Below are 23,311 nucleotides of genomic sequence, written 5' to 3'. Positions count from 1 at the left end.
CTGAGATCTAGAAGAAAAGGCACCCGGAAATGGGGAGGACTAATGCTTTAGTCAGTATTCACTACTCAGGTTGTTTCTTTGAGAACCACTTGTGAAGCAAATGTGGGCAAGGACCAGCTTGTATTCAGATACCGGTCAAATTAACATTCTTAATATAATATTCCAAATGTGCTGCATTCCCTCTGTGTTGTTAATGTTTTTGCTTTCATCTTCTCTCCAACAGCGCTCCGATTGTGCTCCTCCTGACAAGAGAGTTCTTGGTTTCTCTTTAATTTTTGTATCCTTAGGAAGTCATTTGGAACTTCTTATCCCTGAGAATCAAATTATCACCATCTTTCAGTTCTGCAAAACTTTCCTGTTAACCACTGAATCCCAATTGTAGAATTTGTAAATATCTTTCCCACTGACTGCCTGTTTCATCCATGTCTAAATCCTGTCGTGTTGAAAAACATCCTGTTCAGTGGTTTTATCTGCCCGGTTACCTCGCTTTAAGCCACTTGGAGAAATAGATTTTCTCTGAAAATGTGTAAGGTATGGACAAAGAACTATCACATTTCTACCAGTTCTTTCAAACCACTAATTAGGAATCTAATTCTTACTATTTTTTTAACCAAGATATTATTCTTGAACACCCATCCTATAACTAGCATTATAGTAGACACTTGGCATAGAATAAAGAAAAAACTAATGACCCTGCTCTCATGGACCATAAGGTCTGGTGGAAGAGGCACACAAAAAAATAAGTAAACAAATTGTTTTTTTTACTCTGCTGGTGTATAATACAATACTCTCTGATGTTCTTTTATAATATATAAGTATAGTGATAATAGTGTCAGTTCCATAAAATTCTCTTGTATCCTTTCACATTTATTCTTAAACTAAGTTGCAAACTTCAATTTAAAGTGCTTGTCCATTGGATTTTTCACAATCGTTGTGATGAAAACACATTCTAAAACAAAATGGAATGATATGCTTTTGCTTGTTTCTGGTTGGTCGCACATGCATTCAGTGATACTTTGCTTAAAGGAGAATTTCTCAGTGCCTTTCTGACTGCCATGGAGTTACTTTGTTCTCAGGTGTTTCAGAAAATGATTGGATGCCTAACAAGAAAATGCACTGTAGTGTGCCAGAACGTCGTACAGCTCTGTTCAACTTCCCAGACTATGAAAATTCTCGTCAGATGTGCCAATAAATCTTCCCTCTCTTTCCTTAGGTCCAAGGATCTCATAAAGGAAGCTATCCTTGACAATGACTTTATGAAGAACCTGGAGCTGTCGCAGATCCAGGAGATTGTGGATTGTATGTACCCAGTGGAGTATGGCAAAGACAGTTGCATCATCAAAGAAGGAGATGTGGGGTCACTGGTGTATGTCATGGAAGGTATGGTTTGTAACTCTAATCCTCTGATATTCAAATATTCCCTTTCCATCTTATCAGCCTGCGCACAGATGGTAATGTATTACATGGGACACTTCCATTTTACCCTTTTTGTTTTTGAGAAACAATTTGAAAAGTGGTGGAATATGACTTCGTTACAGTGGTTGACCAGTTGTACAAAGGGTTTCTGTTTAGAATATTCAGCTGAGAATCTAGTATTCTTTTAGACACGGAGAAAGGATGATAGGGTGAGAGAAAGAAATGCTGTTTATTATGCCGTGTAAGTCTGCACACCATCGGGGTGCTTCCAGAGAAGCTTGAGACTGTTGGAAAGTATTTTTGCCAGATTAAGTGTCAACTCTACCTTTAATTTTCAGCGTATGGCTAGGTTTCTTGCTATCATGCTTCTATAAAAAGAATGTTTTCAGGGCTTTATATGTGTGTGAAAGAGGAAATCAGACTGGTCAGTTTGCCTATGGGCTACCTTATTAGTAAGAGTGATGGATTGTTTCATAAATCTTGCACCAATAAAGATAGAAACTGCTTTGAAAACAAAAAACTGAGGCAGGCACCATACAAACATAGTTTATGCCTAGACAAATTTTCATATTGTGTATTTCTAACTTGGAATTTATGATGCCGTGCTTTTCTTCTGGGAGAAAACAAAAGCCTGATGTAATGACCAGATCAGCTGAGGAGAAAGTGAGTTCAGAAGTGCCTAGAACATCAGAGAGTTGCCATGCAAGCATCACAATCAGTTTCTAGGTGGTGATTAGTGTCTTACCCCAAGCATTCATGGCAGTGTCCTAGAATTGTCAAGTTGATAGGTCATTAAGAGAAGGGCTGTATTTGGGCAAGTGACTTGCCTTCTTTGAATTTTACCTAATTTGTGAACAAAAGGTCCTCCTGATTGCCCCTCCTTTCTGGCAGTGGTTCTCAACTGGTGATGATTCTGTGCCTCCATGGGCCGTGTAACAATACCTGGAGATGTTTTGGTTGTCACAGTTGGAGTGGGGATTGTTGGAGGAAGCTACTAGCATCTCGTGGTTAAAAACCAGAACTGCTGCTCTGCTGAGCTGTTGCCCGCAACAGAGAATTATCTGGCGCAAACCGTCCTTAGTGCTGATGTTGAAAAATCCTGCTCTTCTACCATCTTTACAAGATTGTTCTGAAGTTAATATGAAATAATTGGAATACATGTTTATTGTAAAGTGCAACACATTATAAAACAACAGTATGCATTACGATATCTACCAAACACTTGACAGTATATAAGAAATGTGCTGTCTGCATATATCATTCACCTTTTAGTTTTTCGTCATAATCTTTTTTGATATTTATTAGGCATTCAACTTTTAAGTCATAATTTGTATCTTTTTTTTTTCCTCCATAACTTTTCAGCTTTTGGGTCAATGTTATGAAGTTTTTCCCCAGGGCAAAAGGAAATAAATGTTGAGCTAGGCTTTCTTCCGAATGAAAGCAAGACACAATAAACAAAAACACAAACAGTATTCGTTTGGCAGACAATTGCAGGGGAAGGAGACGAAATTATAGGGCAAGAGTATATGTGGGTAGTAAGCAGGAAAGATGAGAAAAATGCAAGAAATATACAGAGGCCGAGTATAAACTATAAATATAGAGGGAGATGTTAAGAAGTGTTAACAATTAAAAAACCAAGTTTAAAGCATTTCTTAGATTATAGTTTATCGTTTTGTAGTTGATTTTTCAGGTAATTTATTGCCAGGCATGTTTGTAAGAATATCCCTATTGCATAAATGAAGGTACACCTGACCTCTGCTATTTGCAGATGCTAATTATTGGAAAATCCATTCAAGAAAGAAATATTTCCAGAACCTGTACGTTGTTTTCCTTTATCTTGAATATCAGACGAGATCGGCCATGTTCAGGGTGGTATGGCCATAGACTATTTTGAACATCTCTTACGAAAATAGATTTCCTCACAACGTTGCAAATTTTTTCCAAAAAAAGAAAATTCTCTTTATCCCTACTATCTGGTTTCTAAGACTAACTGCTGGTTTACTAGCTATGATAGAAGCAGCTTAGAAATCATAGCGTCTATTTACTGAGTGCTTAGAACAAGGTCCACGTACTGAGCATGCTTTGTAGAAATGCTTTCCATGTATAACATTTATTTAATCTTCAAAAGAATCCTATGAGATAAGGGGTAATATTTATTATTCTTATTTATAGATGAGGAGACAGGGGCCCAATGAGGTTAGGTAACTTGCCTGTGTCTCCCAACTAGTTTATAGTAGAATTAGGACTGAGCCCAAGTTATGTGGATTCAGAGCTCCAGTTCTTAACTATGGGGCTATGTGTTAGTCAGGGTTCTCCAGAGAAATGGAGCTGATGGATAGATAGATATTGATGGATAGATAATTACTTTAAGGATTAGGCTCATGTGATTGTGGACACTGGCAAATCCAAAAGCTGCGTGGTAAAGGCAGTAGGCTAGACATCTAGGGAAGAGTTGATGCTACAGTTCAAATCTGAATGTTGACTGCTGGCAGAATTCCTTCTTCTTCTGGGGAGGTCTGTCTTTTTTCTATTCAGGCCTTCAACTGATTGGATGAGGCCCACCAACCTTATGAATGTAATCTGTGGCTCAATGTATACTGATGTGTATGTTAATTTCATCTAAAGAATACCTTCTCAGAAGCATCTAGGATAGTGTTTGACCAGTAATACCTGGATATCATGGCCTAGCAAGTTGACATATAAAATTAACCATCCCAGGTCCACCCCTTGTCAACTCAGCACCTGTGCGCATCTCCTTAAACTATGCTTATCTCCAAATAAAGAAAGCAGCAAGGTCATAGCTCCACCCAACATGATGTGATGATTCTGAGTACAACTGAAAACCACTAACACTTTCCCCCATAAAGGGTACAACGTCCTTGGGTAATATTTACTCTTCTCCTTAATATCCCGTAATTTAAACTCTATGTTGTAAAGCTAATAATTAAATATTGTGATGTAAAGTCAATATATCTTATGTTATATGATAGGGGAGATGAAAGAAGGAAACCAAGAATTTGGTGCACATACATACACACAAACATATTTATAACAAAATAAAGACGAAATACCCATGACAGGCTTCCTGAGGTAAAGGTAAGTATACTAATTTTTCCTCCATTGCTTCAAGCTAATTTTGAATAATTTTATTTAGCTTCCTTTTCCTACTGGATTGACTAAACAGCAAATCATCTTAATTATCTTTTTTAAAACAAGGTTTTAAATAGTGTATCAATATTCAGAGTCACAAATTTTGTAGTGATGCTGTTGATTGCCTTCAGTTAAACTCACTAAAATGACTATAATCTTGTAAGCTGATGCCGATCTGTCCCCAAGCTGTAATTCTAACCAGCTCAGTGCAACTTTGGCTGATCTTGTGCGAATATCCTTGTGTCAGAATAATTTCAAATTATAAAAAGAAAACCCCGTCATTTAAATTTTTATAAGTTTTAATTGAAGAAATGTTTCATTGTTTAATTAGGTTTTTATCAACGTATTTAATCTTCTCGAAATTTAGATAGCAATATTCTTGATAGAGATAGATTCTTTTTCATCTGCAAACATTAATATTTATAAAGAGCATTCCGTAGCAACAATGCAATGAGTAGGGCTATGGAGGCTCATTCAGAAACTTGATTATTATCCAGACATTCAGAAAAACACCCAGGGAGTTTACGTGGAAAATCAGTCTGATTTTCTGTCTCTCTTTCCTTGAATGAAATTTCTTCCTTTAATGCTGTTTAACGTGTACCTTAAGTGTTTTTTATTTGGGCTGGGCAGTGTCCCAAGTAGGAGTGCACACCTAAATGCCAGCATTTCTCATCATTTTAGCAGAAGAGAATAGTCATATGGTAAGGACTTCCCTAATTAGGATGACTGGGGAAAATCATCTGGGGGTAGTATAAATATATTATCATATATTTTCAAGCAAAATGAGTTGTGTGACTTTCAGATACTTAAAATTGCTGCCTAGTGGATATTTCAGTGTTAAAAGTTTGAGTCAGATTCGTTGGATATTAGTTTTTTAAGGCAGTAATAATGTAAGGAGGTTAAGTTGCTAAGCCTCTGTTTACATTTTAATTATGTTTTCAAATATATCAATGACTCTTACAAAATACTTGAATACAGGTTATTTTCATCAGCAGATACTGGCCTTGGTTATGATGTAAAATTTGCTACTATCCTTATACTCTTGCCCTCCCCTTTATTATTATGGAGATTCATTTTAGTCTATTGTGTTCCAAAATAGGGCATATTCTGATTTAGTGCCTTTCATGAAAATGGTGATGTGAATAAAACATCTTCTCTGTGAATCTAATCAAATATTTTCGTATTGAAAAATGTCGAATTTGTATCCGTCAAAGTGGTTGCTTTGCACATTTCCTGTGATGTTGCGTCGTGGGAGCAGATAGATTACGTTTCATTTCAAAGGCAGGTTGTCTGTTTAGTGTTCTGTGAGCATTGGCTACTTTAAGTGAAACTTTTTAATGAAATCATCAATTTTTTTATGAGGTGCTTATTAATGATAATAGCTTTTATTAAGTACTTATAAATGCCAGATACTGTTTAATCCTTTTATAGGTATTAAATTTTAATCTTCATGGCACTCTTAAGGAGTAGCTATTCTATTACGTGCGAGTTCCTAGCTGGAGAATCTGGTGCAAGGACAAGGTGAGTAACTTGGCCAGGATCTTCCCCCCAGTACGTTGACGTGCAAACCGAGCCAGCTGCTCCCGAGTTCCTATACGTGACGATGGGGCAACGTTAACTTTCAAAGTGCAGATTAGAAGAACTGGTGGCATATATTTATTATGTATCATTATCCCAGTTTTAGGAGCCCATTAGAGATGCGCAGCATTAAACCATAGGATAAAGGAAATGGTTTGATTATTTTCAAAGAAATACAGAACTTGAATGGCAATAGTGCTAAGAGAGAATAATCCAGATGTTTCCATGAATACCGCTTAGGTCTCTCTGCGTCCTTGGAACACTGAACTGCTGATGGACCTCTCCATAGATCTTTGACCATTCATTCCTCTCCTCTTTCTCCTAACTTCTTCCTTACCCAAAGAGCAGCTGTGACTTGGCTTAATCTTGGCCTGCCTCTCTGCCCTGATTTTAGAACTCAACTCTGCTGTGCACCTGGAAGGACCTATGTTTTCTGTCTATAATGAATGGCATTGATTTTGTTTTTATCACAGCCCTCCTCCCCTTTATAAAGAAGCTCATCACACAAGCTCTTTTAATATGGCCTTTGTAATGGGTGCTAAGTGATATTGACTGTTCCCATCAACACTCAGGGACTAGCCTCACGTTTCCGTTTCTGTTGTTACTGCACTGAGATGGCACTTTTTCCTTCTGTAGACAAAGTCATTGGGTTGTCTGCTTCCTTCCCCACTCAGTGCATTGATACCAAGTCTGCCCATGAGGCTGATGTCCAGCACTGTTTATTCTATTGTGTGGACATGAATCACTTGTGCCGGCCACTATTCGGAAGTAAGTTCACACAACGTGATCCTTCAAGCTCTGTTCCCCTCTCCCCCTGAAACATTCTTACTGTCTTTATATAATTAAATGATGTACAAAAGCGGACATTCAAAGAGGGATTTTATGTAAAATTGAACATTAACTATGAGCTTCACTGTGTCATTTGGCATTCCAAACACTCCCTGAGAGTATGGGGGAATTGAATGCATTTTCATATGCATGAGCTCTCCCAGTAATTTTAACATGAGAAACAGACCATTTCATTCTCCAAAATCAGGTGTTGCCCTTTGGCCTTGTGAGTTTTTCATGTTAATCTGAAAGCTATCTTTAGAACATTTGCAATACCAATGCACTTAAAGTTACTTCGCAGTTCTTTGGACCAAGCTCATAATGTTAATGTGAAAGAGGAAATCCCATGCACTGCTTACATAAAACCAAAACAGACCTCCTTTATAAGAAGTGATCATAAACCTAGTGGATCTGGAAGTATGAAATACAACTAGTAAACTATATTTCGGTTGTGGAGTCAATGGTGACGACAAGGGTCTGGGTTGTTTAGATGGTGTGGGGTATCATGCCTATTTTGTGGTGCGAAGCTTCAAAAAAGCCTTTGAAATACTTGGACCAAGTCCAGAAATTACAACATATAGCTATAGATCATATATAAAAATATACAGGTCACATATATAAATGCATAGATCATATATGTAAGTATATATATGTATTTAAATGACATTGTTTCATGTATAGATGGAACGTTTAGGAAGAAAGAATACTTTTTTAGATACTGAAAATGCTGTCACTTGAAAAGGGAATTGTTCTTCATGAATCTACATGACTGAAGGAGAAACGCAAGTTCTAGGGAAGGCTTTGGCAGCAAGGTGCTACTGAATAATATGGCCTAGGAGTGAAGTGAGCAGCCTGATACGGTGGCCAGAACCCCGTCTCAGGAAGCATTCCAGCACGGACACCAGAGCATGCTTGGAGAGAGTTTGTGGGGGTGAGGGAGGGATTCCCCGCAGCTGACTCATAAGGTATCTCCTGGCCCTTCCCTAAGCTCCGACATTCTCACTGTGTGGGTCTGTGAACGAGTATCCTACAAACTAGCTTAGGAGAACCCAGCCCTCCAAAGGCTTCCTCGCAAACACTCACCTGGACATGCAGGGTTAAATGTTTTCGTGGTATATTATATAAATCAAATAATCCTGCATGTATTTTCCTGTTACTTAATTTTTTTGGTTCAATTTTATGTGGTGCTGTATAACTCAATTTATTTATCCTTTCTGCTGATGGTTATATTTAGACTGTTTCCAGTTATTTTGTTCTAGAATACTAATGAGGCTGAGCAGCTTTTCCTACGTCCACAGACCCTCTGTGTTGCTTTTGTGGAGTGTCCGTTGTAGTCTTCTGCCCATTTTTTTCTGTTGATTCGTTGGCTTTACATATTTCCGATTTTAATCTCTGTCATTTGCATGCATTGTGAATATCTTTCTCAATCTATAGCTTTAATTTTTACTCATTTGTGATATCTTCTGATGAACAGAAGTTACTAATTTTAGTGTAGTGAAATAACATCAGTCTTCTTCTTGGTTTGTGCTTTTTGTATCTTTGTAAGAAATTCTGGATGGTGGTATTTTTCGTGCCCATGTTTATGTGTGTATGTGTGTGTCCATGAAGGTATGTGCTTGAGTTAGGGGTATGAGGAATTGCCTAGCAAGGAGTATATCCGCATTTGTGACCTAGATGAGAGTTGTCCTTTTCAAAGCAGGAAACTGGAAAGGCAATGCATTTTTGTTTCTATGTTCTTTTTCCCCAATGTATTTTAAGAATTCTTTATACATTGTCCTTAGAGGACAGGACACATATTTTTGAATATGCTTGGCGATAACAGTGTCTTTTTTCTGTGAGGGTACATTTTATGTTTGGAAATAATCACAAGTCATTTAGTGATAGATTTAATGAATAGGGATAGATGATTAATTGGAATGATACCTTTTTTCCTTTATTGCTAATATAGATAAAGATGTGTGTGTACGTACCATCATAAGGTAACAGCATTTGTTGTACAAGTCAAGAAAAATTAACAAGATGTTTTAAGGGTATCATTTTTTGAAATATTGACATATTTTGAAGGATAATGTTCTTACTACTCATTAGGCTGCTTACGTCATTGTGTGATTTTGTAAAAATAGCTTAATCACATTATGGTTCTAGCAATGTAGCTCTTTCCACTTTTCTTTCCAAATTATTAATGGTAGAATTGAATTTTTTACATTGAGGAGGGCATTAGTGTGGCTTTTCTTACTTTCGAAGACTCTCCAAAGCTAAAATCCTTGAAAATTGCTTAGTGGTTTTTTTTTCTTCTTGAGACAGAAAAAGTTGGCGAGCCATCAATTTTTTTTAAAATCAATCTGATATTAGTAAAGAAGATCACAGGTTATGCTAAAAGGGTACAAGTATTTTTTTCTTACTCTTACTTCATAACAGTTACGGGTCTTATTTCTACACTGCTTCATTTTGCTAAAATATCCATCTCTCCATTCTGCAATTTTGAGAGAATGTCAAATTTGAAAGTTTAAAAATGCATTTTCAGTGAACGTTAAAAATGAATACAGCATAGCTGAAAAAAATGAAAATATGGATTAGTACCGTTTTGGCAATAGTGTGATAACACATCGATTTCCTGCTAATGAGGTGAAACTTACTTTGGGCATCAGTACATGGCACTGGTGACCAGTTTGCATGCTAAACATTTGACAGGCTTCTGAAATTGCCGTGGGTTCAATTTAAAATCACATCGATGTATTTCTTCAGAGATTTTTAACAAGATTTTGAATGATTTTGGTGGGTGGGGGCTGGAGAGACTAATGCTTTTAATATCCATTCCTCTAATGAAAAATCCCTGAAGATGAGCAGTTGTTTGGGCAGGCTCTCAGAGGGCTGGGCAGAGGGGAGCTGCTTCCCAACAGGAGAGGCTGCGTGGTGTGGCTGCCATGGCAACAGCCCACCCCACCCCCGGGACAAAGGACGTTGGAATTGGTCTCTGAAGTCCTTATTGGAATTCTCCCATGACTCGCATTTGAGAAACTAGCCTATAATAGCACATCCTTTATCTGAATTGAACGCCTGTAGCTTTGGAAGGTTGAAGTCTGAGTCTGATCTTTATATTTAGGCCCCTCTATAAACTCCTTTCCGATGAAAACAAAAATATTTTTGTGCTAAAGCTTCTTAGTAGTGGACGGAGTTATAAGGTTATGATTGATGATTTAAGAGGGTATTAAAATTAATTCCTGAAAATTCATGTTTTATGCATATTTAAAATTTCAAGAAATTATTATTGACTTTTATATTAATGATTTACTTAATACCATTTTTTTTTGCCTTGTTTGCCCAGCTTTATTAAAGCTGATTATTTTTTGAGTACAATGAAACTACTTGATAGTTATTTATAAGAATGTATGGAAGCGTGTGCTTTTAAAGCAAGACAGAATAGTTACTTTCTATTTGCTGTGTGCTATCTTGTGTGACTTAACAGGAGCACTTAAGTTACTTTGATACTTTTCATTATCAAAGCCAATTAAGTTACTCTGTTCTTTGATCAATAGCAAAGCTATACTAGAAAAATCATCCAGTGAAAGTGTTCTAAGTATTAGGAGAGATGGTTTTACATTTCACTAGTAGGCAATGGGATATTTACAGAGTAAAGCTAAAACTTTTCACACAATTATTATTAACGCCAATGTGTTTAAAAATTTTCTTCAAAAATTGATTAAGCTTCTTTAAAATATCACGGAGTTCCCACTGGTGAAAAGAAGGAAGTGACATTCGTTTCCATTAGAGTTTAATTAATAGCCTATTGTGATAACTTTTACTGAAAGCCATTCACTTACTCATCAAACTTTTTTTTTCATTTATATGGTTAGAAGGATATAATTCAATGTTACATTTTATATTTGACTTGTGTTTACAGAGCATCATGTTACATTACTCTTTTGTTATATTGTATTTCATATTGTTTTAGAATATTTAATACCTTCAGCAATATTCTTAATATAGATTTATGCTGTCCCCAATGTTCCACTCAAGATAGTACATTTCCTTAAGTTAAAGTCATTTTTTAAAGATTTGTAATAATTTGCTCCAATATTTCCAGTGCAGACATTTTTATTGACTTAGCCTCTTGGAAATATTCATGCACAGATATTTATACTCTGTGCCCATGTGTGTGTATATGAATTTACATGAAATTATTTCCTCCCAGAGTTCACATTATATTTTAGGAAATGATGGGGTGGTTAATATAATATAGAGATGCTATCAATGGTTAAATTCAAATTTATAAGAAAAATAGAGGATTAAACAACAGTAATCATAAGTATTGATGATAAGGCTCCTGAGTAAATGAAAAATTAGTCTGCAAAGGAAAAATACTTAATTTATGTGTTTTTGACAACAAATTTCATGCCATTTTCTTAAAAGAAAATCAAGATAACATCTATGGAAATTCTTGACATTTTTTTCCATTTAATCCTATGGATTTGAGTTTTTATTTCTCACATCAGTTCTAGAGGTCAAAGCCACATGAAATAGGAAAAATGCTTCAGCAGATTTTTGTGTTGAGAATTAGGTTGCATATATACATAGCAGGCCTTGCTAAACTACCATGATTTCCTCCCCCTCCATATGGCGTGTTTCTACAAAAGTAGAGAAGGTGTTAGAGATAAAGCAGAGTGTGGATTTGACTGAGTGTCGTCCATGAATACATGAAATTCTTTGTAAGTCCCTTGACAATTGAGAACAGCAAAGGAAGTATATAATGGAGTTCTTTTGGCAGTATGGTTTCTGTGTTATGATTCACTTATCAATTCATCTGATTATTTATTCATGCCTGCTGTTCACTTCCTAGAAATGCTTTCTCAGGTCTGACTGTGTCTTAGTGGACACTGAGGGTGTAGTAGTGAACAAAACATACACAGTCCCGTATCGTCCAGACCTTAGAGCCTGGTGATGGTCGTAGGGGAGAAGCACAAAGAACATTCACGAAAATAAGCGCAATACTCCTAGATAGTTATCAGGGCTATGAGTAAATTGATAAAACAGGGTGAGGTAAGAGGGAGTCATAAGGTAGGTTTGGCAATGATCAGGTGGGTCAGGGAGGGCTCTCCTATGAGGGCATCATTGGAACCAAGACCCAAATGACAAGAAGGAGCCAGACACATGAAAGTGTGGATAGAGGTTCCAGATGAGGACAGCTGCAAGCAGAAAGGTGCTAAGGTGGGGAAAGATTGGCATGGTCAAGAGAAGGAAGGCAATGAAATGAGTTGATATTGGCAAGGTCACTTGTAGGGCGCTGGAGGTAGTTTAATTTTATTCCAAGAGATTTAGAGAGCATTGGAGTTTAGGCTGAGATGGGACATGATGTGATTTAGGTGTTACGAGTGGAAAAATAGATTCCACTACTAATGGAGGGTGGAAAATATGTCCCGTGGAGTGGTGGGGTACACAGGGATTCCGGTTGGGAGGTTGTATCCAGCAGTGATCCAAGCGAAATGTAACGCTGGCTTGGGCTGGGATGACAGCATGGGAAATGAGGGACGGCTGGTGCATTTTGGCAGCTCGTAGATGTGATATGGGGGTGAAAGAAAGAGGAATTGGGAAGGACTTGTTGGTTTTTGAATTAAACAGTTGGGTGAACAGTGGTGCCATTTTCTGAGATGGGAAAAAGTGTGTGGAGTTCATGGTGAAGACACAAAACCAAGAATTCTGTCCCGACGATGTGAAGTTCAGATGCCATTGGAGAAGCCACAAGGGTGACATCTTCTGACAGCCCCATTGAGAGGTCCGAGTGTGGAGGGGGAAGTGGCCCATTAGTGCAACAAGGCAGAGAGGGGAGATGGATGAAAGGAGCTCTCTTGTGGTTCGAGTAGTTGCTTTACGTGCAGCAGAACAAATGGGCAAATTTGGGTATTTTAACAGATTTCATACACAGAGATATTCATAAATATTTTTAAATTCTTTAATGAGAAATCTTTGTAGAAAACTGAAAATTCCTTCCAATGTAATCACACTAACATTTTTGAAGGAGGAGTCCTTGAAGTCTGGGCTGGGGAAACTCCTAGGGGCTCCTTGAGGTCAAACCTCTCTTTATAATAACACGAGCATTTCCTTTGTCTTCCATCTCATTCTCTCACAGGTGTGTGGTAGAATTTTCTAGAAGCAACATGATGTGTGATAGAGCTGCAGGGAGGGTACAGAAGCAGAGGATGAAGCTGTTGTCTGTTGAGCCAGATATCAATACGGTTTCCAAAAAGAATAAAGCAATGACATGCTTTTCATTAATATTTTTGTTTTTAAAATATAGTTAATTTTATAAAAAAAAACCCTTTTTTACATGTAGTAAGTTTATTTTCAAGTGAATACATGTGTTTAAAAATTTCCTGTTTTAAGATCTAATGGAATAAATATCAACAGATCTAACCCAAGGAAGGAAAATCTTTTCGAAGTTTTCAGTAATTTTTGTTAGCGTTAAGTGGTTCTGAAAAATGACCAACTAGATACTTATTCCAAAAAACATGCTGGATTGGTTTAAGGTTTAAAATATCAGATACTGAGGGGCACCTGGGTGGCTCAGTCCATCCGTTAAGCATCTGTCTTCTGCTCAGGTCATGATCAGGTCCTGGGATCGAGACCCACATTGGCTCTGTGCTCAGTGGGGAGTCTGCTTCTCTCTCTCTCTCTCTCTCATTGCCCCTCCCCCCAACTCATGCTCTGGATCAAATAAATAAATAAAATCTTCAAAAAAATCAGTTATTGACTCAGCAATTCCAAATAACACATACATAGAATCTAGTTACAAAACAAACGTCTTTTATTTTTATTTATTTTTTGTTTGTTGTAGTATAATTGACATATAACACAATATTAGTTTAAGGTGTACAACACAAGGATTTGGTACTTGTACATACTGCGAAGTGATCACCACAGTAAATCTAGTTCACATCCATCGCCATACATAGTTACAAATTTTTTTTTCTTGGGATGAGACTTTTAAGATTTACTGTCTTAGCAACTTTCAATTATGCATTCCAGTGTTATTAACTGTAGTTACCATGCTGTACATTTCATCGGCAGGACTTATTTATTTTATAACTGGAAGTTTGTAGCAAATGGCTTTTAAATAAAGTCTTGGTAGATTAGAAACAAAGATTCCTGGGAAGATTGACATTTAAATCTAGAGCAAATAGCCAATACTGATCAACAGTGGGCAAGTCAGTTGCATTGAAGTGCTTACTATTCTGTTAATTCCATTCCATTTCACAGTTTGAAAGGTATCCTTATTGGATTTTGCAGGTTCTGTTTGCACACTTTCTAATGTTCAAGATTTGGGAATATAATTGGGTTCCCCAGTAGGATACTGATTTTTTTTTTTGTAATTAGACTCTAATTATAGTTCTAAAGGAATAAAGGAATCAAATGTCCTTTGAATCCAATCAGCATTTTTGGAGAAGAAAATGGTTTTATACTGTGCTTATTTCATACTTAAAAGGATTCTTGAAGATGTAGCATTTTATATTTGGAAGGTTCATTGCAATAATTCATTTAATGCCATAAATGCTTTCAAATGAAATAAGAGAATATGTTATTTTTCACGTGGTCCCAGCATAGTCTACTCAGTGCATGTATAAACCAAAATTGTCAGTTACTGATTGGGTGTCTCATTTAAAATTTTTATTACTAAGTAAATGTATGATGTCTCTGTGTATTTCTCTGGTGATGCATTTTGCAAAGAGCTTTTTCATTTGCTGGTGCATTTGCTTATGTTTGGTATCTTACCACCATGCTATTGAGCATTTTCTTGGGATAGGTTTAAAAACAAAACAACACCAAAAAATAACCCAACTTACTGCTTTCATTTATTTTTCTTGGAAAGTCAAGTTTCTGTTTCTTTTCCCAAAGGCAGCTCTTATGAGATAAGTAACATTAGAAGATAAAAGGTTTACTCCAACTGTGAACACATATGACATTATGTTGTGATGAGAACTTAATTTTAGAATGTGTTTTTTATGCAAGTAATAGTTCAGTATTTTCTAAAACAGTACATTCTGTTTCGTGTTCTCACACAGTGTAGACTTTTTTGACATAACTAGACTGCCAAACTAGGTTTCTGTCTTTTGTCTCCGGGTGCTTTATGTTACGAGCTTTAGCCGTGTTGTGCAGTTGTCTTGTGCAGGAGTGGCCCTTGGACCAAGAGCCATTAATCCTGGGAGTTTAATCCAGGTCCGTGCATTCAGTGGCTGTGTGACCAGCTTGAAATGCTTGGAATGATCTCTTTGAAGCGTATTGCATTCCCAGCTTCATGAATGCACCTCCTTTCTTTCCCAACCCTGGCCCATGCTGGAAACCCAGGAGTGATTCCAGGCCCCGCGTCTGCTTATCCTCAAATCCTGTTCCGTTTATCAGCCCAGCAGCGTCATGTGTCCCTGTCTGCTGCTGCTTTATTTCAGATCTTCAGAACTTCTGGCCTGAATTTTTCCAACGATTCCTATAGGTCTTCCTGTCCCTAGGCTTCTTACACTTCCACACGCCCTCTATGCTACCTGAACAAGGTCTTTCTAGAAGGCGCATGTGTTCGTGTCATCTCCTTGCTTACTGTTTTCCAGTGCTTTCCCATGGTACATTCCAAACTCCTGAGGATAGAACACTCTGCAGTGAAATAGAGCTGGCTTTTGGAACTTGGCAGAACTGAACCTGAATTTTATTCCTTAACACGTAACTAGTTAATGAAGCTTGCAGAAACTCTCTAACTTCTGCTCCTGTTTCCCCATTAGATTCTGCACTCACCACTCTGTGGCTTTGGCTCAACTTCCTTGAATGTTCTCTTGTCTCTGACTCTGTAGATGTTTTCCTGTGCTTGGGATACACACATTACTGCTCTTTAGAGGCACTGTAGGGGTTGGCTCTGCTAAAAAGCCTTCTCTGACTCTTCCCTACTGGGCTGGATTCTGTTCTCTGAAGTTGGTGTAACTTTGTGTCCCTCTCTAGAAGCACATGTGTCACACTGTGTTTCATTCAGTCATGCAACTTACTCACTCAAGAAGTGCTTACTTTGCATATACTATGTGCCGGGCATTGGTCCATTGTCCTAAGTGTTTGGGTGATAGTAGACCCCAAAGAGTAGAAAATGCCTGTTAACATTGTGCTTGTACCCTAATCAGGAAGCTATGAAACAAACAAACATTTATAATGTGCAGATGGGTGTGAGTGTTTGTGTATGTATATGTATATACAATTGGTTGGTGATAAGTGATATGAAAACCAAAGCATGTTAAGGGGATAGAGAGTGGCATGAGAGATGGGAAGGAATCACTATCTTATATATAGTAGCTGAGGATGGCCTCGATGAGTCGAATGTCGAGCAGAGGCAGAGAAATGGAATAAGATGACAGTGGGCCATGCTAGTATCTGGGGGAAGACCATTTCAGCCAAAAGGAATACAGATGTCCAAAGACCTGAGATGGGGTTGTGGTTGACATGTTCGAGGGACAGTATGGAAGCCAGTGTAGCTGGAGTAGAGTGAGTGATTATGGGGGAGTGGGTGAGGAGTTAGGTAAGGAAATCAATGATATCACAGAGCTCTGAGTGGCCTTGTTGGCCATGTTAATGACTTTTGTTGTTATTATTTTTTAAATCAAGATGGCACTACCCAGGAGAATTTGAGCTGAAGTACAGCATGCTCTAATGTATGGCTTCCTTGGGGCCATGGAAATTGGAAGCAGGGATATCAGTTGGGAAACCATTGAAGCTGTCAGGAAGGGGGAATGCTGGCTTGGATTAAGATGGTAAAAGTGGAGGTCATAAGAAATGGTCCAATTTGAGAACTGGGTCGCAAGTTCAGCCAGCATTATTGAACAATGGATTGGACTGGAAGTGGTATGTGAGATGAAGGCAGGACTGGCAGATTCCAAACCTTTGGCCTGAACAACTGGAATCATGGAGTTGCTTTTCCCAGAAGTGGGAAAGATTAATCAGGGACCAAGGCTGTCAGGAAACACCTAGCGGACAATCATCATTTGCTGACGTATTGCATTAGGGATTCACTAAATTGTGGTAACAAAAAGCCCTCAAAATATGGGGGTTCAAATAAGATGTAGGTTTATTTCTCTTTACCCTAATATCATTGAGGTGAGAGGAGCAGTGGTATGCCATGTGGTTTATCAGGCACCCAGATTTCACCCACCCTGCTGCTCCAGGGCCCCCTGGGTGTAATCACCACGCTCAGACCTGAAGCTGGGTTGCCACCATGTTGGAGTTCCATCCCCTAGGAGGGGAAGGAGAGGCTGGAGAAAGCAAGGAGCTTCATCCTGTTCTCATCCTCTCACCTAGCATTTAGATACGAGAAAAGCTAGAAAAAGTAATCTCTACAAAGGTAGCCTCCTGTCCTAAAAAAATTGGTAAAGGATTCTCTTACTACAATGGAGAGAATGCAACTTTGGGGACACTTGGGAGACACTACACAATATTGGTCTCTCTCTCATAAGCATCACTACATGTTGGCTCCATTAATACTAGTTAATTACACAGGACAGAAATTAATTTATGCTTGATATTGTGTTTCCCCCATAAACTTTTGAATTAGTTTCATAACTCATTTTTCATATTTCAGACTACATTTTAAAAAAGATTTTTTAAAAATAATCTCTACATATACATGGGCTTGAACCCACAACCCTGATCAGGATCAAGAATCACACGCGCCACCAAGTGAGTGAACCAGGCGCGCCCAGGCTACATTTTTAATGTGTATTCATTGCTAATGGAGAAAAACTGTAGCATTTCAATTATCTTTAAGTCCATGTGTTATATTTATTCATTATCCAGGATGAACAAAGCATGACAAACGAGTATTTATATTTTTTTTAAAGTATTTACCTCACATGCTTGCTCCCAAATAGCAATCCCAGAAATCACACTCCGTGGTGAAAGAATGAGTCACTTCCGTGTAATAAAATTACATGACCTCTTCCAAACTGCTAATTCTCCAAACCTCACCTAACGTTCCACTGGAGGCAAATGTTGTCTCTTCATCCTAGCACTATTTAGCTTGAAAGTTAGCAAAGATGTATTTGTATTTAAAGATGTTTTTATGAGTCATAAACTGTATAACATTAAAATATACATTTTAGAATAAGGAATCTAATCCTAAAATGAAATCTAATAAAACAAATTGGGAAAAGAGTATTTTATAATCAGGTGACTGTGAGATGGCACATAGGACATATTATATCTCATTTGGGAAGCTGGAGACTGGGTTATCAATATGAAAGAAAAGTAGTTCTTATTTCTTTGTAACATCGTATTTGTATTGTATTACATTGTATTACATTGCTTTATAAAATTGGTCCGATCTTTTGTCCAAGATCTGTACGTGTATATATATCCTGTCAGGTCATTCTACTTGCGGGATGCCACGTGCTATTTTCCAAACTCCTCCAATGGGAATGATTGAATTCTTGTGTATTTATTTGCACATCTTCAAGCCTAGGTCTGTGTATCAAATACATTTTCTTAATTTACTAGTAAAATTTTCGTTCTAAAGGTGATACGAAGGCATGGGTATTGAAGAACCTCTTGGGTCTACCAGACTCTGAGTTCCATTTTGGCAGAAACCTTGCAGGTGTTCCCCAGTGCCTAGCCTGGGGCCAGCACAGAATAAGTGTTTCATTAATTTAACAAGTAATTATTAGTTGAATCTTGTTTGAATGCCAAATATACTCCCCAACACCAAAACCTCACAGTTTATTTTAGGGAATCTATACACACACCCAGATTCATGCAAGAACATCTCTCTCTCTCTCTCTCTTTGTCTCTGTCTCTCTCTCTCTCTCTCTCTCTCTCTCACACACACACACACACAAACACACACACAGAGCTATATTAAACTCCCTTTAAATCTAGAATTATCTTATGGATAATGAAAATTGATAATACATTATTATTGTAGCTTCTGAAAATTCTTAAGCAGATATTAAGCATTTGGTTAATTCTGAAAATTATCTCTTTGTTTTCCTTCTAGATGAAACTTTCATTTTTAAAATCTCCCACATATGGTCTTTTAAGCTTCCTGAATCCTCTGTTGAAATTTAATAAGTCACAACTTTTGAAAATCGTTTGATCTAACAGAATATTGTTTGGACTATGCAGACTTCAGATTAAGATCCGTAAGCGTAGGCTGTGTGTGTGTGTGTGTGTGTGTGTGTACACATACATAAATTCTGAACTTTCTGAAGATGAAACTTTGAAGGATAGTATACCAAATTGTGATAATGCTATGGCATATTTAAGAGTCCAATAATATATTTTGATAGTAGTGATAGATTCACAAAACCATGTGTAAATCTTTCATTAGTGTGGAAGCATATCTCATTATGCTCAAGAGAGAACTGGTTGAGTTAAACTTTGCCCTAAGGAAAGCAAAATTAGAAAAAAAATTGAGTAAAAATATTTAGCTTTTCGTATCTTATAATGCTTTGCCTGTAACTGAAATAAAACTGAGTTTAATAAACTTTACTATGCCTGACAAATGTATTTCTTCAATTTATCATACTAAATATATTCCTTTCTAAAAACACTGAACTAGGGGTGCCTGGCTGGCTCAGATGGGAAGAGCGTGTGACTCTTGATCTCAGGGTCATGGATTTGAGCCCCATGTTGGGTGTAGAGATTACTTAAATAAATAAAACTTTAAAAAATGTGAAAACACCCAGCTATATAAAAGAATTGCTAGATTTAAAGGAATTTCAAAAAATGATCAAATCTTGGGGGTTCTGGGGGGCTCAGTTGGTTAAGCATCTGCCTTCAACTCAGGTCATGATCACAGGGTCCTGGGATGGAGCCCTTCCTGGGGCTTCCCAGGCTTATCGGGGAGTCTGCATCTCCCACTCCCCTCCCCCCACTTGTGCTCTCTGTCTCTGAATCTCTCATCTCTCCCTCAAATAAATAAAATCTTTAAAAACAAAGATCAAATTTTTCTTGAGGCTTGATTAGATCAACTATGTAAGGTCAAGCTTTAAGTCCTAAAATGTTTGAGAGCATTGAATTTAATAAAATCTGTTACTATTGAGAATGTTTTCCCTTATGCTTAAACAAATGCAACCTAAAACTCTTTTTCAGTTAATTTTTTTTTTTATTATTTGCAGTGGAGAGGTGCTTATCGACTTCAGTGCAGTTGTCCTTGTTTCTAAAATTGAGGAGTAAAGAATCCCATGTTTTTGACTTAAGGATAGAGTAGCATATACTCGTCAAGAAAAGTCTTAAATTATTTAACCTTAATGAACCTGTATTTCATTCCCTGTAAAATATGAATTCATATTACCTTCCTCAAAAGTTTCTAGTATGGAGGGCCAGATAGGATCATGAATGTGAAACACTTAATACTCATTTAAGGGCATTGTAAACATTTTTTTTTAATGTACACTAATTATTCTTAGCACAAGAAATTAGCATAGGAAATTCAGATATTTAATTTTCTTCTCATCTGCTGAAGATGTGCATATAATCAGAGGCTCCTGGCTGGCTCAATCAGTTGAGCATCAGACTCTTGATTTTGGCTCAGGTGGTGATCTCAGGGTCATGAGATCAAGCCCCATGTCAGACTCCGTGCTCAGCAGGGAGTCTGCTGGACTCCCTCTGCCCCTCCCCCTGCTCTCTCTCTCTCTCCCCTCCTCTAAAATAAATAAATAAATCTTAAAAAAAACAGATGTGCATATAATCAGATGTTTTATTACCTTAGTCACAAGAAGCAGGAACTTGAAATTGAAAATGGTAAATGTTTAACAATGGGTTCTTGAAAAAAAAAAAAGAGAAACAAACCTTGTTTGTAGTCTTTGCCAATTTTTGTGGCCTGAATACTCTTGTCATGGCCAGTTTCAGGCTACCAACATCAGGGCTGAGTGCAGAATTGCTAATCTGCTCATTGGAGTCAGCTCTGGCCCCCGCTGGGTATGCCCCTTCATAAAGAGAGCTGCGTAAGCAAGCATATCTATAGTTGTAGGATTGGTACCTTAATTTGACACTTTGTACCTTTATTGGTTGCTAATGGACTGCATTTTCCATAAACGTGATTCCTTGATTAGATTTCCTTTCAACTGCAATTCCTTTCAGCCCTGGAATTCAAATTTCTCTTTAAGTCATACCTTTGAAGTTGCAGCTGGCTCAGAACCTGTTTGCCCTACTTGCAAATAGCTCATTGGGTGCTTTATGCTTCCTCTGTCCCTTCCAGTTAAAGGGCTTGTGAATTCACACTGAGTTTTAAGCTGTAGCCAGCTAGTTCTTTATCAACTTATAGATAAAGTAGGTTTTATAGAACGGGCGATTTCTGGAATCAAGAAACACCAGCAATGGAGTAGCTAAGACACTTGACTAGACCCGCCATGTGTTGTTTAGGGTGGAGTCAGTTTGGTGCCGTAATCTAGGTGGGCTCATTTAACTGTTTTAACTCATACATATATTAGTTATAGGTTCAGAATGCCTCTGAGTTTCTTCACCAGGTGTATGTTAGTTTCATGAGTTCTTCTCACATACTAGTTGCCACTTATTTCCATCAAACAGATTTATACTTTTTCTTTGATTTATTTTCAGTCACAGGATCATCAAGATGTCTGTCATATGTGTTCAAATATGATCATTTCCACTCCTAACCCAAAAAAGCACGAAACCTCATTCAGATCTCGTCTTTTAAGGCCAGAGCTAACGCCACCTTCTTCATCAATGCCTGGCGAGATTTTCTTTTATTAAAGGAATTTCTCCCTCCCCAAATTTCTTGTCTCTCTTGGTCAAATATCACTGTGGTGTGGTTCATTGGTTCTCAAAGTGTGTTCCCTGAACCAGCAGCATCAGAATCACCAGAAAACTTGTTAGAAATGAAAATTCTCAGCCCACCCTAGACTCACTGAATCAAAAAGTCTAGGGGTAGGGGCGCCTGGGTGGCACAGCGGTTAAGCGTCTGCCTTCGGCTCAGGGCGTGATCCCGGCGTTGTGGGATCGAGCCTCACGTCAGGCTCTTCTGCAATGAGCCTGCTTCTTCCTCTCCCACTCCCTCTGCTTGTGTTCCCTCTCTCGCTGGCTGTCTCTCTGTTGAATAAATAAATAAAAATCTTAAAAAAAAAAAGTCTAGGGGTAATCACGCCCAGAAGTCTGTGCCTTAACAAATCCTTTGAGTGACCCTGAATTTGAACAAGGTAAACTTCCTATTTAGTTGTATACTCCATCGTGACCAGGATTTATGAGCCATTATATCACTCAAACAGTAGGTACTCAATAGATACTTGTTGAGTGAACTCATAATCAATAAATATAAGGACAACTTAAGAAACACAAGCTAATTAACTGGAAGAATAAAGGGCCAGATATTTCATTTGAAAGGCTATCATCTGAAGGAGAAATGAGGTGTGTCCTTTAAACATCCAGGGGCTGGAATGAGGGTGAATGAATAGAATTTATCAGTGCTCAATAAGATTAGCTTATTTTGGTTAGATTAATTCATTACAACCTGAGGACAGTTCTATGAAGGAGGTGTTACACTCATTTTGCTGATGAAGGAGTGAAGCTTAGCGAGTATATCTCTCTCTCTCTCTATGAGGATCATATAATATGGTAGTTTCAAACTCCATTCTCTCTGCCTCCCTTTTCCCATCATGTTCAGAGACTCAAATTTCAACTCCAAGAGATGGTTGGTTCAATCACCGTCTTCAACGACTACTCATTGTACAGTGCTCTGAGCAAGGCACCATGCCAGGGGCTTAGCAATCAGCAACAAGCAGCTGACGTCCTCATCTATAAATGTGGAAAATAAGCGTGTCTAGTACTTCTTAGGCTGTTGTGATGATGAACTGTGATAGACGTCAAGGTAATACTTGAACAAGACATACTTCCAAATCCTGAAAGCCATGAAGCTGAGAAGGCAGGCTTACAGTGAGAAATTGTAATAGAGATACCTGCTTTAGATGGAGTGTCAGGGGAAGTTTCTGGAACGCCATGGCATTGATGCTGTTCCAGAATGACAAGTGTGATTCGGCTAGGTGACAAATGGGGAAGAGCATCCGGATGTGGGACCCGCACACGCAAAGCCCTAAGGTGTAAGGAGCTTGCCCACACGTGGAGCACAGTGAGGTCTCTGCCACTGGGAGTTTTTGTGTGTCGTCCTGGAAATAAGGTTTGGAGTATGATGGATGTGCGACTTCAGCAGCAGAACAACATTCACTATATGTCCTGTTGGTTTTCATGCAATCCTCAGCACCTGCGTTCCCACGTAAGTCTGTGAAATGCTTCAATAAAGCAAAGTATATAAAGGTCCAACGAGAAGCAGCAGTTTGTAGTAAGTAGGACATGAAATAAGTACACTCTTTTAAAG

The 23,311-nt window shown here is 38.0% G+C and overlaps 1 protein-coding gene across 1 annotated transcript in view; it reads left to right on the top strand.

Annotated features, from left to right (window-relative positions):
* Window positions 1-23,311, top strand: part of PRKG1 (protein kinase cGMP-dependent 1) — a 1,120,820-nt gene that overhangs the window by 72,752 nt on the left and 1,024,757 nt on the right. Inside the window, exon 2 of the mRNA XM_034662369.1 lies at window positions 1,214-1,380. Coding sequence (XP_034518260.1) covers window positions 1,214-1,380 — 167 coding nt within the window. The remainder of the gene's footprint in view (window positions 1-1,213; window positions 1,381-23,311) is intronic.

The sequence above is a fragment of the Ailuropoda melanoleuca genome, chromosome 6, assembly GCF_002007445.2.
Source record: "Ailuropoda melanoleuca isolate Jingjing chromosome 6, ASM200744v2, whole genome shotgun sequence".
In the NCBI taxonomy this organism is placed as follows: domain Eukaryota; kingdom Metazoa; phylum Chordata; class Mammalia; order Carnivora; family Ursidae; genus Ailuropoda; species Ailuropoda melanoleuca.
The sequence above is the reverse complement of the archived record's forward strand: the minus strand, read 5'-3'. Positions and strand labels throughout refer to the sequence as shown.